Source organism: Epinephelus fuscoguttatus, linkage group LG12 (assembly GCF_011397635.1).
Source record: "Epinephelus fuscoguttatus linkage group LG12, E.fuscoguttatus.final_Chr_v1".
In the NCBI taxonomy this organism is placed as follows: Eukaryota; Metazoa; Chordata; class Actinopteri; order Perciformes; family Serranidae; genus Epinephelus; species Epinephelus fuscoguttatus.
Genome location: NC_064763.1, coordinates 40686217 through 40708617, shown reverse-complemented (window position 1 = coordinate 40708617; position 22401 = coordinate 40686217). Strand labels below are relative to the sequence as shown.

The 22401-nt window shown below is 40.2% G+C and overlaps 4 protein-coding genes across 6 annotated transcripts; 1 reads left to right on the top strand and 3 right to left on the bottom strand.

Annotated features, from left to right (window-relative positions):
- Window positions 1-82: 82 nt before the first annotated feature.
- On the bottom strand, window positions 83-2945 carry LOC125897910 (thialysine N-epsilon-acetyltransferase-like). Of its 3 annotated transcripts, none has more exons than XM_049591385.1 (5): window positions 2764-2945; window positions 2537-2588; window positions 1584-1667; window positions 843-883; window positions 83-743 (listed from the first exon to the last, which is right to left on the bottom strand). In XM_049591385.1, the coding sequence occupies exons 1-5, from the start codon at window positions 2824-2826 to the stop codon at window positions 564-566; spliced, it is 420 nt and encodes a 139-aa protein (XP_049447342.1). In that variant the 5' UTR covers window positions 2827-2945; the 3' UTR covers window positions 83-563. The 3 variants fall into 3 exon arrangements, 1 of the variants encoding a protein (XP_049447342.1); XR_007450532.1 differs by lacking the exon at window positions 83-743 and adding an exon at window positions 1951-2147 and having other exon boundaries at window positions 836-883; window positions 2764-2848; XR_007450533.1 differs by lacking the exons at window positions 83-743; window positions 843-883 and adding exons at window positions 1205-1226; window positions 1951-2147 and having other exon boundaries at window positions 2764-2848.
- A 1014-nt stretch (window positions 2946-3959) lies between these two features.
- On the bottom strand, window positions 3960-9127 carry sat2b (spermidine/spermine N1-acetyltransferase family member 2b). Its single transcript, XM_049591384.1, has 6 exons — window positions 8824-9127; window positions 8691-8742; window positions 6163-6246; window positions 5704-5805; window positions 5206-5246; window positions 3960-5103 (listed from the first exon to the last, which is right to left on the bottom strand). Exons 1-6 carry the CDS (start codon window positions 8884-8886, stop codon window positions 4924-4926), a joined length of 522 nt encoding a protein of 173 aa, XP_049447341.1. The 5' UTR covers window positions 8887-9127; the 3' UTR covers window positions 3960-4923.
- A 1093-nt stretch (window positions 9128-10220) lies between these two features.
- taf6 (TAF6 RNA polymerase II, TATA box binding protein (TBP)-associated factor) lies at window positions 10221-16194 on the bottom strand. The gene is made up of 15 exons (XM_049591366.1): window positions 15997-16194; window positions 14772-14929; window positions 14535-14621; window positions 14292-14445; window positions 14143-14199; window positions 13934-14053; window positions 13184-13305; window positions 12955-13032; window positions 12744-12845; window positions 12465-12647; window positions 12094-12168; window positions 11884-12009; window positions 11555-11728; window positions 11157-11348; window positions 10221-10779 (listed from the first exon to the last, which is right to left on the bottom strand). The coding sequence occupies exons 2-15, from the start codon at window positions 14925-14927 to the stop codon at window positions 10489-10491; spliced, it is 1917 nt and encodes a 638-aa protein (XP_049447323.1). The 5' UTR covers window positions 14928-14929; window positions 15997-16194; the 3' UTR covers window positions 10221-10488.
- A 203-nt stretch (window positions 16195-16397) lies between these two features.
- mrps31 (mitochondrial ribosomal protein S31) lies at window positions 16398-20484 on the top strand. The gene is made up of 7 exons (XM_049591373.1): window positions 16398-16612; window positions 18119-18613; window positions 18820-18972; window positions 19062-19205; window positions 19279-19355; window positions 19507-19647; window positions 19731-20484. Exons 1-7 carry the CDS (start codon window positions 16413-16415, stop codon window positions 19964-19966), a joined length of 1446 nt encoding a protein of 481 aa, XP_049447330.1. The 5' UTR covers window positions 16398-16412; the 3' UTR covers window positions 19967-20484.
- The last annotated feature ends 1917 nt before the right edge of the window (window positions 20485-22401 follow it).

Here is a 22401-nt window from a genome sequence, read left to right as displayed (position 1 = left end):
AAATAAATATCATTTTCAGTGACTGATTGCACAAAACCAAGGAGACATTATGATTTCCAACAAAGAGGGATGAAGAGAGCAGTTGAGCAGTGGCACTTTATTTTAGAAATTACAAAAAATTCCAGCTCACATGTTCAGATGAAAGAAGTTTTGGGGTTACAGAGCTTGTTTGCAGATTATAATCTCCTTCGATTCCTTTAACCAAAGCAAAAAATGCTCACAGCTGGGCCTGTTGTCATGACGTATAAGTGGAGGTATGGTCCATGTAGCTACAGCATTACCTGAATGTCCACTGAGAGAGTGACAAATCATATAATTTTCAGTTGCCTTAGTACGCCACCTAGTGAGATCATATGGTATCACAGCTGGGATTGCCTTTATTCAAGTCCTATCACATTGCGCTGCTGGGACACTGGCCAAAATCTTCCCCCCTGTTTTTTATTTATACAGACACAAATATATGATGACACACAGCTCAGGGCTGCAGGCCAGAATCAAACCCAGGCCGCTGCAAAAGACTCAGCCCACCAGGTGAGCTAGAGGTCGCCCCAAGTTGCAGACTTTTAATCTTTTGCGGCTTCATTTGCTAAATTGTCCATGCTTTGTTTGTCAAAGCGTAAAAAGTGCCAGCCTTCGCTTTCGGTAAGGTCCTGAGCTCCTTTAGCAGCATAGAATTTTCTAGAGGGTGTATTCCAGTCGAACACAGTCAACTCTAGTCGGGCACACTGCTTATTCTTCCCCACCTAAGAGAAAAATGCACTGTTATATCTTCATCACACAGGACACATGAACAATTCCTTCTAGAAAACTGAGCTTTTGTGGTCAACGAAAAACATTCTTACCTCTGCAACTTTGCACAGTAAACCCTTGCCTATGCCTCTTCCTGTTGAGGAAATCAATCAAAATAAAATATTTTTTTCTACTTGTGGAAAAAACATTTACAGACTAGAAAAACTGTAATTTCCCATTAGACATTTACGTGATATTTTGAGGTTGGTCCAAAAGATGTTTTGTGAGGTCACAGTGACCTTTGACCACCAAAATCTGATCAGTTCATCTTGAGTCCAAGTGGACGTTTGTGCCAAATTTGAGGAAACTCCCTCAAGGCTTTCTTCAGATATCTAATTCCCGAGAATAGGACCTATTTGGATCCTCCAAATATATGGTCCGCCCCTTCCATGTACTGTACGTGTAAAAGTAAAAGGCGTATCCAACAATTGTGAATCCTACATGGACAAAAACAAACAAGCAATCAAAAAGACAAACAGGAAGAAAAACCTACAAATAAAGTGGAATAAATCCTTGTGTCTTGCATTAAAAAAAAACAGTGAACTGATATCAAGTCTGTGGATGCTCAGTCACTGTGCAACACCGCTGCCTTCAGTTTTATCTCCGAACAAAACATTAGATGAACATCTGACACTGTTGATTTATGAGGCGGCACTTGAGTAATCAGCATGATTTGTTGGACACTAGATAGAAATATCTAAACAGCAAAGGCACAGGTCTTTCGTTATCTGAGCGAGATGCTGACAAGTTCAAAGGAGAGACTACAACAGAAAAGGCCTTGATCCAAACTTTACCTTCTTTAGATTTATGCTCCTCGGGCACTTCTGCGACGAGGCATTCAAAGAAGGGATTCTGACAGAAGCCGTCCCGCTCCAGCTCTAAACTCCAACAACACAGATCATTTAAATTTGCCCAAACACAAACAGACACAGCAAATACATCAATGCTCAAAACATTAGAAGATTAATTACTTTTGTTTACAACTCTGTTAGTATTTAATGATAACAGCTGAGATCCAAACACACGGTGACATTGCTACAAAACAGTCCATTAAGCAGGAAACAAGTTGTAGACATTAATCATTTCAGCTGTGGATCACAACCTGTCACATCTAAATCTGCAGGTTTGTTTACTCATAAATATGTTGAAAGCATTTCCTACCTCATAAAACATTTGCAAAGTGAATGTTTCAATCCTGCATGCAGTCTTCTTCTATTCCTCTTTTATTGGTGCATGATTCCCGTACGGAGTATATTACCACCACCACATGTTGATATGTGTTATCTTCAGTCAGCAGAGATGTCAATCACGACATCCATGTGCTCGTGGTGTGTGGCGTACTCGTGCTGGTACAACACCTGATACAAACAATTCAAAAACGTAACCAGGTACCTTTAAAAGTACTTGAAAGTAAAAGTATTGTACACATCATTATCATAATGTCTGGCTTTTGAATTTATGTTCATGTTCGTTTATGTAAACCTATGATACAGTTATAAGGGAGACAGCATGCATTAAGAGTAACTCATACATACAAGAGAGCAGAAATAACTTCCATGGACCAAACACATACATTCAGCCACAATTATTTCCAAGACATCAGCACCAACCCAATAAGTGACCAGTTTTTGTGCATGCTGGCTCACAGGTTTGGCTTCCTGTGACACATAACATGTAACTACAACATTGGTAAGTTTAACCTGAGCTTGTTCTCAGCATTGTTTCTATAGTTTGAGTGCAGAATTACCTTCAGGAGATGTCTTCACTTGCTCAGGCATTTTTACATAAACCGCCAGGTCCTGTGAAAAGAGGGATTTCATAACATTTCAGTGTGAATGCACTCTCGACCATTTGGCAATTTACCAAATGTAACAAACGCAACATAACGTTAAAGTCAGGTGTATTAAATTCAGCATTGTGAAGCAAAGCACTATTTTTAGGTTAGCTTGGTTACAACCCTGTACTGAGCCTCACCAGTATCAGTCTCGATATGTCTTTGCAGTCTTCTTTAGTTGCAGCCCGGAATTTAAAGTTCATGTTTGTTTAATCTATCACTATCCACATTCACCCTGTCAAACTGTCTTCTTCCTCAGAGAAGTAAAAAAGACTACAAATCCGACCAGCGGAAACCGCCGGAATCACTTCCGGTGTTGATTTCGTCTTCAAAATTAAAGACAAACGAGTTAAAACGTTCACATTTAAAAAAAAAAAAAAAAAAGAAAGAAAGAAAGAAAGAAAAAGAGATGGCCTACGTCGCACTGTTATTCATTTGAGAATTCGTTATTCTAGTCAATATTAGGAAATGACTTTTTTCATAGAAATACAAACTCCAACAAACAAATGTACAAGAGAAGCTTTTGATATTGGTGTTTCTGACCTTAGGGCTCAGTGGGATCCTGGTTGGTATTAGTTTGTATCAAATCACCCCTAGTCTCTATATTTATACCTGCATATGCATATATATATATATATATATATATATATATATATATAAATAGATATAGATAACACTGTGACTCTTTACACAAGACAGTTGTCAGTTTCTTAAAGCACTTTCACTTAAATGTTCATTGCATGTAATATGTAATCTCAGTTTCAATCATAGAAATAAAATTATTTGAAAAAAGATATCTAGGTTTAAATAGTAAAAACAAGTAGGCCTATGCATCAATAACTATCTCTATCACTCAAAATGTGATTGGTCCCATTAAAGGAACATAATTCCTGTAATACTGGAGACTATATGTCTCTAATTATGATGAGCAGGATTGCGGTGCAGCTGCAAAATGAAACTGAGTCTTTTTTTAATAGGCTGCGGAAGTCTAAACTGATATTAACAGCTTTCATTGTCTGCTTTTAAATTTACATGTGTTAAAGTAGCTGACGTAAAGCCACTAAACACTGTTGGGCCAAAGATTCAAAGAGATGTCTCCAATTCAAAATCTGCTGTATTCAAACCCATTATTACTGGATCAGATTGTGAGCTTACAATCACGTCTCTGACTTTGATATAAATACATCTATTTTAAATCTGCGACTGTATCTTTCATCTTCATTTACTAGCCCGTGTGTTTTGTCCCTCTCAGATTAAAGCTGTACAAATATATTTAAAATGTAAAGCAGGCTATGACCTAATGATGAATTAATGGGTAACACTGAATAACACTTTATTATATTAATTTATTGACACTTTGCCCGCTCAGATTCAGAGTCTTTGTTTTTTTAGATAAATGTTTGCAGTCAGCATATTCATGCAGATATCACCGGATTGAAAATGGAGGTTTTGCCTTTTATTTACCTATTGTCATGGTGAATTGTAATACTGGCACTCCATTGATGACCGCTTTTTTCATTCCCCGTGCATGACCTTAACTCAGAGAGAACATACTCAGAGTTGAGTGAACTGACTCAGATCAGCTGTGCTGAAACTGAAAACTCAAAGAGTTTTCCATCTCAGGGGAAGTTATCTCAGAGCTCAAGGATAGACTCAGAGTTTGTTAACTCTGCTTTCTGAAATAGGCCCCTGGTCTGATACAATCATCCAAACTAAGAAACAGTAACTGTTGCTTTGATACATGTATTTAACCACAGCATTCACTGACTGTACACTAAGAGAGTTGACAAATTATATCATTTTCAGTTGGTTAAGTTCGCCGCCCACTGGAATGATATGGTGTCACAGCTGAGATTAGATTTACTTGTGTCAAGTCACATTGTGCTGCTGGGACACCAGCCAGCATCACCAGATCCTTCAAAGATTTAAATCATCTCAACCAATGTATTTTATATACATTCACAAATATATGATATGCAACATGCAAACACTTTTAGGAAATCATGTCTGCAAACTAAATTTACACTCTGCACTTGAAAGGCAACAACACATAACCATATACAACCTTGTCTGTAAAATGAAGGAAGGTCAAAGGTAGAGTATTTAAAATCGTATTTATAAATCACAGGTAGGTCCTTGTAAATATGAAAAGTTTAAATCAGGACATGATTTTTATAAAAACAGGAGAAAGACAAGGTAGTGAGAAACCAGGTACAGTACAGCTTATTTTGTCTCATGCAGGGTGAATGTTTACCAGCCACAGTCTTTCACAGAAAGTTACACAGTTAATTTGCAGAGTTTTAATCTTTTGGAGCTTCACTTGCTAAATTGTCCATGCTTTGTTTGTCAAAACGTATAAAGTGCCAGCCTTCGCTGTCGGTTAGGTCCTGAGCTCCTTTAGCAGCGTAGAAGTCCCGAGAGGGCATATTCCAGTCCAACACAGACAACTGCAGCCGCACACACTGCTTATTCTTCCCCACCTGAGAACACAGCACAGTCATGTGCTGTTACCTCTTCATCACACATGAACAATTCTTTGTAGAAAACTGCGCTTTAACAGTCTAGAAAAAAAACATTCTTACCTCAGCGACTTTGCACAGTAAACCCTTGCCTATGCCTCTTCCTGTTGAGGAAATGAATAAAAATAAAAACAGGAAAACATTTACAAACTAGAGTAACTCTCATCACTTCATCATTTTATCCTAAAAGACGTTTGTGTAAACTCTTGTCATAATTAGCGTATGAATTCTTGAGTTATCCTAAAAGATGTTTTGTGAGGTCACAGTGACCTCTGACCACCAAAATCGGATCGATTCATCATGAGTCCAAGTGGACGTTTGTGCCAAATTTGAGGAAACTCCCTCAAGGCTTTCTTCAGATATCTAATTCCCGAGAACAGGACAGACAGACAGACAACTCAAGAACATAATGTCACGGCTATCACTGGCATGGAGACATAAAAAGATGTAACAGACACATGAATAAATTATGATTCACACAACTAATCAAGTAAACACAACACATTTTACACAGTACTTTTCTTCCAGGCTTTGTTGGCAACAATTCAACACAGACATTACCTCTGAATTCTGGCATCACGTACAGATCCTCCAAATATATGGTCCGCCCCTTCCATGTACTGTACGTGTAAAAGTAAAAGGCGTATCCAACAATTGTGAATCCTACATGGACAAAAACAAACAAGCAATCAAAAAGACAAACAGGAAGAAAAACCTACAAATAAAGTGGAATAAATCCTTGTGTCTTGCATTAAAAAAAAACAGTGAACTGATATCAAGTCTGTGGATGCTCAGTCACTGTGCAACACCGCTGCCTTCAGTTTTATCTCCGAACAAAACATTAGATGAACATCTGACACTGTTGATTTATGAGGCGGCACTTGAGTAATCAGCATGATTTGTTGGACACTAGATAGAAATATCTAAACAGCAAAGGCACAGGTCTTTTGTTATCTGAGCGAGATGCTGACAAGCTCAAAGGAGAGACTACAACAGAAAAGGCCTTGATCCAAACTTTACCTTCTTTAGATTTATGCTCCTCGGGCACTTCTGCGACGAGGCATTCAAAGAAGGGATTCTGACAGAAGCCGTCCCGCTCCAGCTCTAAACTCCAACACAGATCATTTGCCCAGATAGAAACATTTCATATTTACATTTAAAAGTCATTTTAGCATTCATCAGCACAGAAGTGAGAAGAAACAGCAAAGCAGTCAAGCAGTCAGTTAAACTTCAGCATTATCAATCTGTCCATTTAGGAAGCACAAGTGATTGTGAATCAGTTTCACCTCCTTTGGTGCAAATAAAGGTGACAACAGGTGCAATGGAGAGGCAAAAGCAAGACAAAAAGGGAATGGTTTCACATGTGGTGTCCACAGACCGTTGCTCTCTCCTTATCCTTCCTGACTGAGTCTTCTCTAGGTTTGTGTTCTGCTAGTGTCCTTGGCACTGCTGATAGCATGAGGCCGTACCTGCAGCTAAATCAGGGTGCACAGGTAGTCCAGCTCCTCCAGAATGGCACATTCACATGTGCAGTCACAAGAAGGTTTGCTGTCTTCCAGCACAGTCTCAAGAGCATGGAGGAGATACCAGGAGACCAGCTGTTACACGAGGAGAGCTGGACAGGGTCGTAGAAGGGCATCAACCCAGCAGCAGCAGGACCAGTATCTGCTCCTTTGTGTGAGGAGGAACAGGAGGAGCACTGCCAGAGCCCTACAAAATGACCTCCAGCAGGCAACTGGTGTGCATGTTTCTGACCACACTGTCAGAAACAGAGTCCATGAGGGTGGCATGAGGGCCTGATGTCCTGTGGTGGAGCCTGTGCTCACAGCCCAGCACCGTGCAGCTTGATTGGCCAGAGAACACTGGAATTGGCAGATTTGCCATTGGCACTCCGTTCTCTTCACAGATAAGAGCAGGTTGGCACTGAGCACATGTGTAAGGCGTGAAAGAGTCTGGAGACGCCGTGGTGAACGTTATGCTGCCTGTAATATCATCAGCATGACGAGTTTGGTGGTGGGTCAGTGATAGTCTGGGGAGGCAGATCCTTCGAGGGTCACACAGACCTCCATGTCATCCATGTAAACCTCCATGGATTGTCAGACCTTATGTTGGTACAGTGGACCCTGGGTTCCTCCTGGTGCAGGACAATGCACGGCCTCATGTGGCCAGAGTGTGTAGGCAGTTCCTGGATGATGAAGGCACTGATGCCATTGACTGCCCCCCTCGTTCCCCTGACCTAGTCTGAGTGGGCGGAAGTTCGCTGCATAGATCAGCCTCTCATTGGGCGGAACGAGCCACCCAGTTGTGTAGCAGTTTTCAACCGTTTTCAACACGTCCTTTACTAACTTTTGCAGTGTTTGATCTTGCAGGGATGTAGCCATTTTTCTGCCATGGTTCGTGTCCTGTAGGCGATATTTTTGTGGGCGTGTTACACCAAAACCTGTTTCCCCCCGGCAATATTTTTGCAAGCGCATCATTGCTGTGGCACCGCCCAGAACGATTGTGATTGGTTGAAAGAAATACAAGCAGCCGGGCGTTTTTTTCTCCAATCTTAAAGTGAGAGTCGGCCCAGCCAGACCTTTCTTTTCTTGAGAAAGGTCTGGTGAGCGAGACTACTCCTGACCTAAATCCAATCAAGCACCTATAGGACATTGTGTATCGGTGCATCCGACGTCACCAAGTGCTGCCACAGACTGTCCCAGATCTCCCTGGTGCCTTAATCCAGGTCTGGGAGGAGATCCCCCTGGACACCACTCTCTGACTCATCAGGAGCAAGCCCAGAAATTGTGGGTTGATGAATTTAGTTTCCATAGACCATTTGTTCTCAACAAGTTTTCCAATGTACACATCAGCAAAGATTTTCAACTTGAAGAACTTGTTCACCAAGATCTGATGTGTGATTTAAGTCTTCCTTAATTTTTTTTGTTCACTGCTGCTTTCTAAATGGACAACTTTGAACCTGTGATACAGACATAAGGGAGACAGCATGCATTAAGAGTAACTTGTACAGAAATTCATAATGCACGACAAGTTACAAAGAAAAGAGCAGAAATAACTGAAGTGGACTGTGCACACACACACACACATACAACCACATTTTGTCCCAAGAGATCTGGTCCTATCTAATATTCAAACTGACTGCAGTCTCATTATAGTTAATGATAAGTGCACAGCATTTATCATTTATTTGTGAGTGGTTGCAAAGTCTTGCACTGCTCACTACATAATAACTAACACACACTGCACATGCACATGCAGTCAGAACGTTAGGTTAAAGTGTGGACAGAGATGCAAATCCACAACCACTTCTAGTGTTATGGTGGCACTGAAGGTATTTTAATGGCAGACGTTCATCTGCCATGACAGGAAGAACATAGGTGTAATTACTTGCATTAATGTTGGCACCAACCCAATAAGTTGAACTAGTTTCTGTGCATGTTGTCTCACAGGTATGGCTTCCTGTGACACATACAATGTAACAACGACACTGATACGTTTAACCTGGGTTTGCTCTCAGCATTGTTTCTATAGTTTAAGTGCACAATTACCTTCATGAGATATCTTCACTTGGTCAGGCATTTTTTCATACACCGCCAGCTCCTGTGAAGAGGGGAGCATAAAGTCAGGTGTGAAAGAGAGCACAGTTTGTGGCTTGGTTACAACCCTGTACTGTAGCCTCACCATTATCAGTCTCGATATGTCTTTGCAGTCTTCTTTAGTTGCAGCCCGGACTTTAAAATTCATGTTTGTCAAGTGTCTCAGTCCACACTTCACCCTGTACTACTGTCTTCTTCTTCAGGTCAATGCAATGACTACAAATCACAACAGCGGAAAACCCATCGTACACAGGAAGTCATTCCGAGTTCTGGTGTTGTAATTTTGCCTTCAAAATAAAAGACAAATCACTTAAATTGTGTACATTTTAAAAAAAGAGACATGACTCTACTTCGCCCTGTTATTATTATTTTTTTTGATAATTGTTTATTCACATCAATATCAGGGAAGGACTTCTGTCATGAAAATACAAACTACAACGAATAAATCTACAAAAGACGCTTTTAAACTTGGTCTACCATCACGTTAATGTTTCGAACCGCAATGCTCAGTGGGAGTTGTAGTTGACTTAAGTGTTAAACGTGGTCTTACACTTTTGCATTGCTTTCATGTGCATTAGGGCGTGTCTGCGAGACTGTTGTCTGGGGTGAATAAAACTTAGAGTGTAATTTAAATGTGTATGTGTAAATACATGTTTTCAGGTCACTTTTGCAAAGAGGTCTTGATCTGAATGAGACATCCTAATTAAATAAATAAAGAAAGTAAGTAAGTTTTGGGACTCTGGGCTCCCAAGTGACACAAGTACTTGTGAAATGTAATCACTTACACTTACTCAAATACTTGTACACCTTGTTCTTTACTTAAGTCTTTCCATTTTAACTTACTTTATACTTTATACTCCACTACATCAGTCTAAAAGCCATTGCTACTGATCACTCTGTTCACAGGTCCACACATATGCTTGTACGAATGAAGGACTGCAACTAACAATTATTTTCATTGTCATTTAATCTGTAGATTATTTTCTGGATTAATCAGTTGTTAGGTTTATAAAATGTCAGAAAATTGTGAAAAACATTGATCAGTGTTTCCTGAAGATATTCAGTTTACAGAGAAACCAAAAGTTACTCACATTTAAGAAGCTGGAGTCAAAGAATATTGACCTTTTCTATAAGGAAAAAAAGACTGCAACTGATTAATCGATTCTCAATTTAGCTGGAAATTAACAGACAGCAAATTATTAATGATCAAAATAATGTTTTAAATGCAGGACTTATACCTGAATTGAAGTATTTTTACAATCAAGTATTTGCTGCTTTAACTCAAGTAAAAGTCGTGTGTACTCCTTCCACCAATTATAGGAAGTTAGTAGGAGGGTTTTTTCTGTTTCCCTTTTTGCAGGCTTGAACACACCTGCTGGTCTTGTGATCAGTGCTGACAGTGATACTTAAACAGCAAAATGTGCCGATGGCAAGCTGTACAGAGTAAATAAAAATGTATAAAAAACACATCCAGATAAAGGATTTCATACAAAATCTGATTTATTTTAGAGTAAAAAAAAAGAACATGAAATCAATTAGAATATAAGCTGAAACATTACAGATCTCACAGCTGGACCTCAGTTTTCATTGGGCATTAACATATTTACAATGTCTAGTCATATTTGCTCTTCATCAGTTAAGAGTTCAGATATTCCCCTTCATACCACTCCAAGGTGTACCCCTTTAAGTTCAGCCTAAACAGCCCTCCTTGTGTTCAGCTGCACCAGCATCTCCACTACCCATACAAGTCTCAGTGTGGCGACTGTGTGCTTGCTCCCGGAGACTCGGACCGGTCTAGCTTCATCCCCGCTTCTAGCTGGGTTGAGGAAATTGAGGTTGGTAGCACAGAACTCTTAGTCTCCAGAGAGGAAGAGGCCGACGAGGGCAGAGATACAACTATGTACTTCTGCAGAGGTCGTGAACCTGTCAGTCCGGGGCCACTGCCAGACTCCAGTTTTACCAAAGGCTGCAAGGTCGAAGTGGCACTGGGAACAGTGCTGGTGACTGGTGAGGCCGACTGAGAAGAGCTGAGGGTGATTACCTACAGGGGAGACAGAAAGATGGATGTAAACTCATAAACAGAGGAGTTGTGGGACTTGTTTAGTTTCACACCAATCACATTATTAACTAATAAAAATATAAATGTTTCACATCTGAATTCAATCATGTTTATATCCGTTAGTGCTTTTTTGTTTCTTTTCATATTGTCATACATTAGATATATATAATTCAATTCAAAAAAGTCATCACTTATTATGCTTACATTGTTTTTGCAGCTGCAACTAAAATGTATATTTTATAAAATAATATATTATTGATCATATCATCTTATCAATATAGCCATGAGAACATTACCTTTGAAGCTTGGTGGTAGAGCAACACTGCGATGAGTGTGCGACTGAATCAAAATCAAAGTACCTGCTGAGTTGAGGCAGCTCCCGCACTGGTTGCCATGACGATGTACTTTGTTGCCGGGGGAGATGGCTGTGATGGGGTCCCTGGTCGAGGGGACATCAGGGTGAGGGAGCTTGGAACCTTAATAATGCTGGGAGTGCGCGGCCCTGTCGATCCACTTAACCCGCTCTGCGAGACGGTGAGGGTCGGACGAGGCTGCGAGAAAAGGATCCATCGTTAATTAAACAGCTTTGTGATAGTTTGCTTACACGTCATTCTGCGTTAACTCTGGACTCTGGAGTGATACAAACTATGTCCGTGTTTTCATGGCATCTTTTTTACCCCAAAACCTTCCTTCCGGCTTTTTCACGTTGATTTATACTTCACTGAAAACATTACATGAATATAAGTATGAAACATACCTGTGTGATTGTTAATGTGGTTCTGTTGACCTGCTGAGCTTGCAGTGCTGCTTGAGTCCTGGCCTTCATTACATGGGAGCAGAGCATGGGTCCGAGGTAACCGTAGTCTATCCGATACTGCTCCACATTGTCGGGCTGTGGTCGGATCTTGGCGATAACACTTGCACAGTGTTTCTTTGAAAACAAATCACATTGTGTGAATATGAAACATACATACTGTGCTGATACAATAACTGATGTGAAGTGCTTTGACAATTATCATATACAAAACGAATCAATCTGTCAGAAGTCGTCTACCTTTAAATGTAAAATAATCACAAACTTATTACCAGTAAGAGGCTTTGAACGTGGTCTGCTCCTATCTTATCAATATTAGACACCACTGGTCCTTCCATCACTGCTTTGATGCGAGCACCCTCTACAGTAAGCCGAGGAAGGATCAACGTCTTTATCACCTGCAGGGGACAAAATCAGGAGGTTGGTACCTTTCAAAAAGAGTGGAAATGATAAAGACAGGAGGAAAACAGAATCGCACTCACATCAGGTCCGAGTTCAGCAAGTCCAGCAATGCAGCCGTAACGTGTCGTCCACTGGGTTTTGTCATCCAACCAACTCTGAGGAAACATGTCAGTCTGGTTTAGTTTGTGAAGTGTTTTAACAGTGGTGAAAACGTGTAATTTAAGGAGCTTAGCTTATATCTATAACAAGGGATCACTCCAAACATACTGTATCTGTGGCTAGATTTTTTTAAACTGTCTGTCAGGGTTCCCACAAACGTGTTTTCCAATGAAATTTCAAAACTTTACCATAACTTTTCCATAATATTTTACCCTGTTTCCATGACTCTATTTAAGTAGTTTAAAAAAGGCAGACTTAAACAGCGATACAGCCATATATTATTAACACCCACCTTGGTAAAAGTCTTGGTAATACGGGACTGGATGTTGTTGGTCGTAGTACTGAAGGTCTTACAACTTTGGGCCATGAGGCGAGCGGCAAAGTCTCGTAAAGCCCAGTGGTTGTCGACATCTGGCCGCAAACACAGCTGCTTACTCACAATGCATGTCACCACAGCTGGAATGAGCTCATGCAGCTGCAAATACAGATAGAAATAACATAACATTAGAATTAAAGTATTTGTTAAGATTATACCCTTCTAGAAATAACATAATTTGTGTTTTTCACTCACGTATTTCTCCAAATACAGGGTGGGGTTGTCCATTAGAGCTTTGACCATCCGCATTAGATAAATCAGGAGAGCCAAGTTGTTTTGCACCACGTTCACACGAACCTTAAAGGAGAGCGTACGGTCAGTACTTTCAGCATAGTTAATGCTTGGGGATTTTACAAGAGGGGAGTAACATTTTAGAACATCAAGAGAAGCTGAAAAAGATGCTTACTCCTTCAGAAATAAATGTGCTGAATCTTGGAAGCATCTGATACAGTCCAGGATCTGTAGCAATACTCTGCAGAGCTTCCTGAATGAGACAAAAGGAAACAGTTATCAAACAAATGTGACATGACAACCCATACAAGTAATTTCTTGTTTGAAAAAACATCAACAAGGAAATGCAATGACATGTATAAAATACACCTCTATATAAACAGGGGCAGACAAGCAGGACTTACAGCTCTCTTAGCTTCACAGGAGCCAACACACGCTTCTGTGATTTCCTTGTAGTAGAGCTGCTGTTCCACAGACAGCTCATGAGTGCTACGTGGCTTCAACTTTATTGGACCCTTTTCCTTTCCTGAAAGAGACAGATATAAACATGGGATGAAGGAGAAAAACGTAACCATAAAGGATCAGGGAAGGAAGAGGGAAGCATGGTAGTGGAACAAGAGAAGACAATGGAGAAAGGTTTAATTTTAAAGGCCCCATATTGTTTTCTTTTATTTCTTATCATACAGCAAGTATAGGTGCTATAAAAATACAGATAAAGTATCAAAACACTCAATCCACAGAGAAATTCACACGGTCCATATTGAGGAACTGTGCCTTTAAATGAGCTGTGAGGACTTCAGTGAAGTTGTGATGTCACAACTATAATACATAAAGCTAGAAAGTGCCGCTGCAGTGCCTTACAGTCATTCCCCCAGCTGCAATGATGATACATAAATGCCTAGAGGGCATATATGGAAGACCGGGAAACACTGACCAATCAGAGCAGACTGGGCTCTTTTAGGAGGGGGCCTTAAAGAGACAGGCGCTAAAACGAAGCTTTGCAGACAGAGTGAATACACGTATATTTAGGCAGACAGTGTGAGAAAAATAAAATACTTTTCAACATTACAACATGTCACCATGTCAACGATGTCACTATGTCAACCTGAAAATCAGCACAACAGGGGAACTTTATTATAACACAAGATACTGACCTTTGCCATCAGCAGCCGTTGCCCCCTGACCCTTGCCTTGAATCGCACCTTCCTCCTCCTGACCAGGTTTGACCACTTTGAGGGGCTCTGTCGATTCAATCTTTTGTTGCTCTTTTGGTGCTAAAATGCAGTAAACAAAACCCCAAATTAATGTTTCCTTCAGACATATTTTTTGTCTTTCAAGAGAAGAGATTCTGGACAGGGCTCACCTGGGGGTGGATTTTCTGGAATAGAAGGCTGCACTCCCTCAATGCTTAACCAGTGGGCTGTGGGTTAACAAATAAGCATGGTGAATGAGCTGTCAAAACTAGACTGTGTCCAAGAATATAACAGCATGCATGACTGGTTATTTGGGTACCTTTGAGAGACACATCTAGTGGAACTCTGGGAAGCGGTGTGTTGATAATGTCGCTGAGGTCGACTTCCTTTTCCTCATAGAAATGAAGCTCTCTTCCACCGCCACTTGCAAAGCGAAAAGGGATAAACTCTTGCGACTGGAACCCATACAGGGGCTGTAATGACAAGAATTTACTTACAATACAGAAATTCAAAAGAAACCACAGCAAAGGACCAAAGTTAAAGTATGCAAGTTCTCCCTTACCTCCACATTTTTTAGTTTGAGAGCATTGTCTATGTCGCTGGTGGTCAATTTACGTCTCTTCCCGTGATGCATGAATTTGAGAGCATCCTATGTAAAAGGGAGAAAAGAAAGAGACAAAACAGCATTAAAATACAAAGCTCATACTTCAGATATGACAGAAAGACATTCAAAAATGTGGTTTAAGAGAAACGGAGAGACCCACAAACAAAAAACCTGCTCTGATCATATGAACTTTACCTGTGCTATTTCTTTTATTCTGTAGCTGACTTCTTCACTTAGGGCTGCACAGCTTTCCTCCTGTAACTGCCCCACTCCCACAGACTCTGCCATGGCCTTCATGGACTCTGTGGGCAGGGAGACTGAGCACGGCTTCTGCCGACGTTCCTCCGCCATAGCTAAAAAAGCATACAGGACTGTGAATAACACCACATACAGCCTGCAATGTACTTCCATCGACAAAATTCTGATAGAAGTACATTAGCTGCGTGTATTTAGTCCCATTCCCCATATGTAAATATAAGAAATGTCATATTGCAACTGGTCATTAAATATTTTTCAACAATACAACAGCCTTGTATCATTAAAAACACTGTTCATGTGTGGGGGCACTACTGAGGGAACATCATTAAATAGGATGATCACAGATGTGCATGTAACTGAGTGCTTCACTGCAGCTTCATGGGATGTTGACAGAAAAAGTGAAGTCAAAGTCGAAAAGGCCTTATAACACGTCACAGCTCAGCTAGTGTTTGACAGAGTGCATGTGGGAAAAGCAATGCACACAGTGCAATAAGGATCTATGGTCTAATGAGCCCAAAATTAAAATTTTAAAAACAAATGTTACATTTGCTAAAAGCCAGACAACTCTCTATCACGCCCTGAGTCAAGACCTTTATGTAATTGGTTTTGACAGTCTAGTTGTATTTGTGGCAGACACTGCAAAGTCATGCATGCACATATCTGACACGGTCCCATCCTCACAGACAGAAAGCAGTAATTTCCACAAGCTGATGCCTTTAATGAATATAGACCTGACAGATTTATACTTCACATAGAGCTCGGTAATAATAAGTATTTTCCGCCATGTGTGCCAGAAACCCCGATAACTTCCACATCGATTTAATGTTGTATCTTGTTTATAATGCAACATGAAAAAGCCCAAGCGCCTAATGCTTGTTTACAGCTTGTAAATACACTATACGTGTAAACAAACACTGAACTCCACAGAAAGCGGGTTAACCACTTTGACGGAATAACAACCAACTTGAAACACAAAACACACAAGCCACATCTACATTCACGTAAATGCAGCAACTTCATATCAACATAATAACTTCGTATCAAACAGAGTTAATTTTAAGTCATTTAACGACTGTGTGTTTCTTTAATATTAACTTACAGTGAGCTAAATATAATCTGTTAGCTTGTATGCTACTAACTTAGCTTCCGTTGACATTTTTACCTGTATGAAGTTGTCTTCTCCTTTCCGAGTTAAAGCAGGAACCTACACGGGTAAAAACGGTCAATGTTGAGATTTGCAAAAATAATTATTTCGCAAAGCTAATTCCTCTCTATGAATATCCATCTCTTGATATAAATAACAAACTAATTCACGGATTGCAGCTGGGACCTCCGCGCTTATGTTCCATCGCCATTTTGAGTCGAGTTCCGGTTGTGATATCGCGAGACTATAATCGAGCGTCTTACAGATAGAGCGGCAGTTTATTAAAAAGTCACTTATTATAAATCAATCTGGGGAATTTATTTTCAAAAGTTAAAATAAAAATACCATTATTAAATACCATCACAATACGACTGAATTAAAGGCCCTATCGCTTTCTTACACACGGATTCTAGCTACCCTGCTGCCCGGAACCAATGTTCCCGAATTTTCGAGGGGTGACTTTATGTTGTTGCAACGGAGACAAACGTCAGGAGCGTGGAAGGACATTGCAAGCAGCAGTCATGTATAGATTATTATTCCGGACTGTGTTAACGGCTCGAAAGTCTTCAGTCAGTGTGTGTGAGTCGTGTGTGTTTCCAGCAAGATGTGACAGAGCTGCAGCTCCAGTGTTCAGGTGAGTGTGGGTGTGAGTGACCGTGACATGTGATGAAACACAGAGTGACTAACCTCAGCTACTAACGACTAACAATCAGCTAATTGCTGTGATGTTAGGGATGTCTTTTTTATTATTATTAATTATTAGTTTTGCTATATTTTCCCATAAAGCAGTGAAGGGAACAGCTGATATTAGCTATCACCTTACTTAACCTGCACTCATGGGGGCGGGACATGTTTGATTGACTCTTTTTCGAGAGGATCTCTTGCATGATTGACAGGTCGTTTCCTTGGTAACGTGCATATGATGTTACTACTATAAAATAATATGAATGTAGAGAAGATGATCTCATCCACCACTGTGTTACAGGAGAACTTAACATCTCACTGACAGACAGTGTCACAGTTTCATTCATATAAAAACACAATATTATATTATATATACATAATAATATAATGTTTGAGATGCTGCTTTATCCTGGAGTACACATATAGACTATATCTGTAGCAAGGTACAACAATGCATTTACCTTTCTTAGGAGACTGAGGTCATACGAAGCAAATGAAAAGATAGTTTTACGGTTTTCCAGTCCATATAAGCATGCAGTATGAAGTCAGTGCCAGGGTGCAGTTGTCTCTTTTTCACCTTGAAGCTAGACTGGCAAGACTACCACATATCTGCTCAAAGACTGTGGGTGATAGCTTGAGTCAAGCTTTCAAACTACATATACTGAAATAATTCTGTTTCTAGCTGATAATATTACATCTAATCCCTCTCACATTATTTAAAGAATATCAACTTTTGCCATCACACAGAAAGATTTAGGCTCCCACAGGCTCGATTGAACAGGTTTAGGGACTCTTTTATTCCCCAATCTGTCAAACTACTGAATCAGAGCTTAGAGTCTAAGTAGGCTTCAGTGTACCAGGGACGAACACTGAATGTAAACGGGAGTGATTAAATTGTTTGCACTGGATCCACTTTGTTGTTTGGTGAAGCGTTTTGTATTTTTGTGTTTATACGAAACACTGCATCCTATGACACGACAAATTTCTGAGAATATTCTGATCATAAATCGAATATCAAATTAAAAAGCCACCGTGGTCTCATCTGTATACACTGTCTGTTTGCTCAGTATTTCACTGGGTAAGAACATACAGTGTAAACATCACAGTTAGAAGCAACATTTCTACTGTAGTTGCACAAGAGATCAGTATATTGACCTTCTCAGCTGTTTTTACCACTGTCATTATGTGACGTGAGGACCAAAGAGCCGAACAATGCCGTTTATGTTGCTGCAGTCAGCAGTGAAGTGTTTTTCAGTGTTTCCCTGCATCATTGAGAATAGCATATTGCAAAAGTCTCTGCTGCATTATGTTATTATTTTAAGACAGTGTCACCCACCCTAAAAATAATTGTAATGTTTTAATATTGAATTTTGTTAAAATGTCATATTATTCAGACTTTGAGTTTCCTCACGATCATGACCTCTATGATGATGAATTTTGTTTGCTCCTAACACAGGGTTGCAAATGGAGGTGGAGTCAAAGCCCTAAGCACAAGTTCGGTCAGGCTCTGTGAGAAGAAAAGTGATGTTGCCCCCTCTAATCAAGATGAGAAAACACATGCAGATGAAGAGGCTGACCCCACAGAAACTCCAACTTTGGTTACACAGAAAGCTGAAGATGACAGCCAAGTCATTAAGATGGCCGAACAAAAGGAGGAGGAGCCAGTGGTGTTAAAGACAGATGATGGAGGCACCACGCAGCAGCAGGTGGATGTTAAAATTGAGCAGGTCGTGGCACCGCCAGAAGAAATGAAGACTGCTGCAGTTAAGAGCGGGAAAGAGGCTCTCCTCGACCTCCTTGGAGGCATGAAGGTGGAAGTAACTACTAAGAGGAAGCTCAAAAACGTGAAAGCAAAGCCAAGTTACGAGTCCACACCCAAGTCAAAGCCAGCAGCCATGGAGAGCACCATCAGCATGTTTCAGAAGGCCACAGAGGACGCTTCATCACAGAGGTGAGAGTGGGTTTGAAGGTTTTCATCATGGTCTTGTTAAGGTTCTTTCAGTTTTCTGCTTTGTCACATCTCAAGTCTGATTGTTTCACCTGCAGTTTGTGCCTCTACACTTGTTACTTACTTTGCGCCCTAGTCTTGGGAGGGCATCTGAAGCCCTGGTCGCTCTTCATTCGCTGATTCCAACGTCTCCACATTGTGTTTTTTAGTGAGACACTAGATCCCAAACTGGTTGCAGCTGCGTCTGCTGCTGCCTCCACTCTGCCTGACAGCAGCCAGGCTGAGTCTGAGCTGCTCAGGCAGCTGAGGCAGCACGAGACCATCGCTGAGGCCCAGAAGAAAGGGGACATGAACAACCTCGGGTACGTCTCCAGGATAGGAATGTTGCTAACGTGAGTAGTCAAATGAGATTTTTCAGCTAATAATCATGAATCTAACAATATTTTCTCAGACAAATCATTGCTGAAATGAAAGTGGGGAGGAATCCCAACAGACAGGGCACTAACCCGGCCAATCAGATCCGGTTTGATGAAGACGGGTGGGGATACACAAGCGACAGAGGAATCACTGCTGAGCTGGATGGTGTTCGGAGAAGGTGAACAATGTCACACCTTTACTCAGATTGGTTTGGAGATGGACTGTGTGTTGAACCTGTGTTTTATTTTTAGGAAGAACTTGTTCTCAGGGAAAAGGCTCAACATCTTCTCCCCCTTTCCTGATGAAGATAAAGTTGAATCAGCAATTGGTAATAAGGATTTTTGTATTAAGGCTACTGTTATTGAATGACTGTTTTTGCATACAGTGGATGAGTCAGTCTAGATTATTTTTAGTCCTTAGAAATAACTTGTACTGAGAAGAGAGCTTCATTAATGCCTGTGCTGCGGTCATATTTTCAGTACGACCAACTCTATGGGACATGGACTTTGCTCATCAGTTGTCTCTTTCGGCCGACCAAACGCACCGCAATGGGTTTGAGGAAATGATCCAGTGGACCAAAGAGGGAAAAATGTGGCAGTACCCAATCAGCAATGAAGCTGGTGAGTAATAAATGGCTGTATTCTAGCTAGATGCACAGAGGAGGAGAACATGACACACTGACTGTCTTATTGCTCTACTTTAGGCCTGGAGGAGGAAGCCTGTGTCCCATTCCATGAGCACATCTTCTTAGAGAAACACCTGGAGGAGGGTTTTCCCCGTCAGGGACCAGTGCGTCACTTCATGGAGCTCGTGGTGGCCGGTCTGTCCAGAAACCCTTACCTGACAGTCCAACAGAAGAAAGAACACATTTCATGGTTCAGAGACTACTTCCACCAAAAACAGGAAGTCCTCGAGGAGGCCGATGTTCACCTCAACTGAGCTTTAGACAACTGCATACGTTTTCAACATTTGTTGAATGTGGACACATAAAAGTAAGACCTGTTTACTCAGCAGGGCTTTGCAACTATCATCGTCTTCACTGACGCAGTTTGGATTTGCTCCAGGATGCCTGTTAGAGTGAACTGTCATCGAGTCTGTGTCGTGGTATTTAACATTGTACAGTTTCTAAAGTGCTGATCAGACTGTGGAACCACTGTTAAAATGTTGCTCATACAAGCACTTGCACAAAGTGTACAAACGATATAAAGCAGCAAATGTACAGTCATGGTTTTTTGTTTATTTAATTTTCTACCAGTTATCCAGATCTGCTGTTCCTCTGATCATTTTCACTCTTTGTTTCCGTAATCCAGAGCCAGTGCTGCTAATTAACTGACTGTAATGTGTCAGTGGTGATGACACAGTTCATGAAAAGACATTTGGATTTTCAGTGTCTGGGTCGTCAAATTAATTGTCCTTATTAAAAGACCTTCATGTTAAAAGAAAACAGGTTTGACGAATATTTATATATATTTTCGCGTGTAAGTGTGTGTGTGTTTGTGTGTCAGGGGCCATACAAACACAGTGATTGTGAGGTTTGCCGTGTGGTAAGACCTTGAACCTTTTGTCCTTTGTAAGGGAAGGGCTTTTAAAATTAAAAAAACAAGTTAATGAACCACACAGATTCCATCTGGCCTAAAAACATCCTCAGCAATCTATTGTCTGAGAAAGTGTGGAAGATGAGAGCTTGACACTTTAGAGCACCTCATTTCCACATTTTGTTCACACTTCCTTAAACACGTGATGGGCACGATAAGATTTTGGCAATACTTCCTTTTTTCTTCATGTATAAAGCTTAGAAAAGTGTTCCTGTGGAAGGACCTGGTTCTGCTCAGAAATGTCTTGTATGCAGCCAGCCCACTAGATGGCAGTACTGACTAGTTTTTACAATTTCACAACAAGGCTGGAACTTCAATATTTCGACAAAAAAGCTACTCCTGCAGTGCAGTAAAATATGTTGGAGCGACTGTATTAACCACTATAATATAAAAAGGATATGACTGACAAAAGTATAATTTAAGTGTCAAAACATTTCATGAGGAAATGGCATTGTAAAGTAAAGGGCCAAGAATGTCAACTGATGGCTGGACTGTTTATGAAAATAAGTGCATTTGTGGAAAACATCCAACGACACAGTATAAACATGTCCCTTAGCCCAAAAAAAAATGTATAAAGAGATTTTACGATGATGCTACTCAGAAAAGAAAAAACATTTTTAAAGAAGCATTTATTGGGGTCCCAGCTGAATACAAGCATTTGTTTCTTTTTTAACTGACAAGAAACAAAACTCTTGATGTTCTTTAAAATTATTCATTGTTATCTGAAGCTCTGTTGACGTACAGTATATAAATTACTTTCAGAAACATTTGTAGCTTATGGCCTTCTGTGAAAACATGTTTCACATGACTACATTTGTATTGAACTTTTACTTTGTTCAACATCTAGAATGTATCCAATATCTGTTAATTTACACACAAATAGTGCTACTATAAGATAAGATAAGATAAGATAAGATAAGATAAGATAAGATAAGATACACCTTTATTGATCCCACAATTGAGAAATTCCAGTGTTACAGCAGTCAAGAGGAAAGAGTCAGATTAAAGATTTCAAAATTTAAAAACTTGAAAAACTAGGCATACAGAAAAAGTAAAAAGAAAATCCAAGAAACAGCAATAAATAAAAATAAATAATAATAATAATAATACTAATAATGAGTAGTGGATAAAAAGTGAGCAATGGATTAAAGTGAACATATTTAGTGCAAAGTGAAAATTGTATGTGCAAATAATAGTGCATAGTTTATTGTGTGCAGTGGTGGTTATGTAGCCTGACAGCAGCAGGCAGGAAGGACCTGTGATAGCGTTCCTTCACACACTTTGGATGAAGCAGTCTGTCGCTGAAGGGTACTATGTTAAAAGTGTCAAAAGTTATCCAGGAATATGCAGTGATTCACACCATGTGCAGGATAGCAAAAGCAGGATTTGAACTGTTTTGCATTACAACCACCTTACCAATGAGCAAACCACCTCACAATTGTTTATCTACAAGCTTGAAAATACCTGTGGACATGCATAGCAAGTTTTGACAGGATGAATTTTGAAATTAATGTAGATCTTTTGTCAATCTGCAGTTGTGGATTGTTTTGGTGTGAACTGCTGAATGTTGGAGATATTGGTTGCCGAGATATGTGCCTTTTCTCAAATGTAATGGAACTAGATGGCACTTAAAAAAAATCAGGGAACCAGAAATGATATCCACTTACTCAGGGTAACCCACAGACCTTGTTGTAAGCAGTTTCATGTACAAGGTATTTTTTTTCTACAAAACTAGGCCTGTCCACTGTGTCACCACCATAGATTGTAAATATATTAGGT

Excerpts from the sequence above, each read along its gene's own strand:
- LOC125897910 (XM_049591385.1), bottom strand. The coding sequence starts at position 2,826 with ATGAACTTTAAATTCCGGGCTGCAACTAAAGAAGACTGCAAAGACATA. Across the intron at positions 1,668-2,536 it reads AGTGAAGACATCTCCTGAAG|AGCTGGAGCGGGACGGCTTC; the intron begins GTAATTCTGCAC and ends GTTGGAGTTTAG. Across the intron at positions 744-842 it reads TACTGTGCAAAGTTGCAGAG|GTGGGGAAGAATAAGCAGTG; the intron begins GTAAGAATGTTT and ends TTTTTCTCTTAG.
- mrps31 (XM_049591373.1), top strand. The coding sequence starts at position 16,413 with ATGTTCCCGAATTTTCGAGGGGTGACTTTATGTTGTTGCAACGGAGAC. Across the intron at positions 16,613-18,118 it reads GCTGCAGCTCCAGTGTTCAG|GGTTGCAAATGGAGGTGGAG; the intron begins GTGAGTGTGGGT and ends CTCCTAACACAG. Across the intron at positions 19,648-19,730 it reads CCCAATCAGCAATGAAGCTG|GCCTGGAGGAGGAAGCCTGT; the intron begins GTGAGTAATAAA and ends GCTCTACTTTAG.
- sat2b (XM_049591384.1), bottom strand. The coding sequence starts at position 8,886 with ATGAATTTTAAAGTCCGGGCTGCAACTAAAGAAGACTGCAAAGACATA. Across the intron at positions 5,806-6,162 it reads GGAGCATAAATCTAAAGAAG|GATTCACAATTGTTGGATAC; the intron begins GTAAAGTTTGGA and ends TTGTCCATGTAG. Across the intron at positions 5,104-5,205 it reads TACTGTGCAAAGTCGCTGAG|GTGGGGAAGAATAAGCAGTG; the intron begins GTAAGAATGTTT and ends CTGTGTTCTCAG.
- taf6 (XM_049591366.1), bottom strand. The coding sequence starts at position 14,927 with ATGGCGGAGGAACGTCGGCAGAAGCCGTGCTCAGTCTCCCTGCCCACA. Across the intron at positions 13,033-13,183 it reads CCTGTGAAGCTAAGAGAGCT|GAAGCTCTGCAGAGTATTGC; the intron begins GTAAGTCCTGCT and ends TGTCTCATTCAG. Across the intron at positions 12,169-12,464 it reads TTACCAAGACTTTTACCAAG|AGTTGGTTGGATGACAAAAC; the intron begins GTGGGTGTTAAT and ends ATGTTTCCTCAG.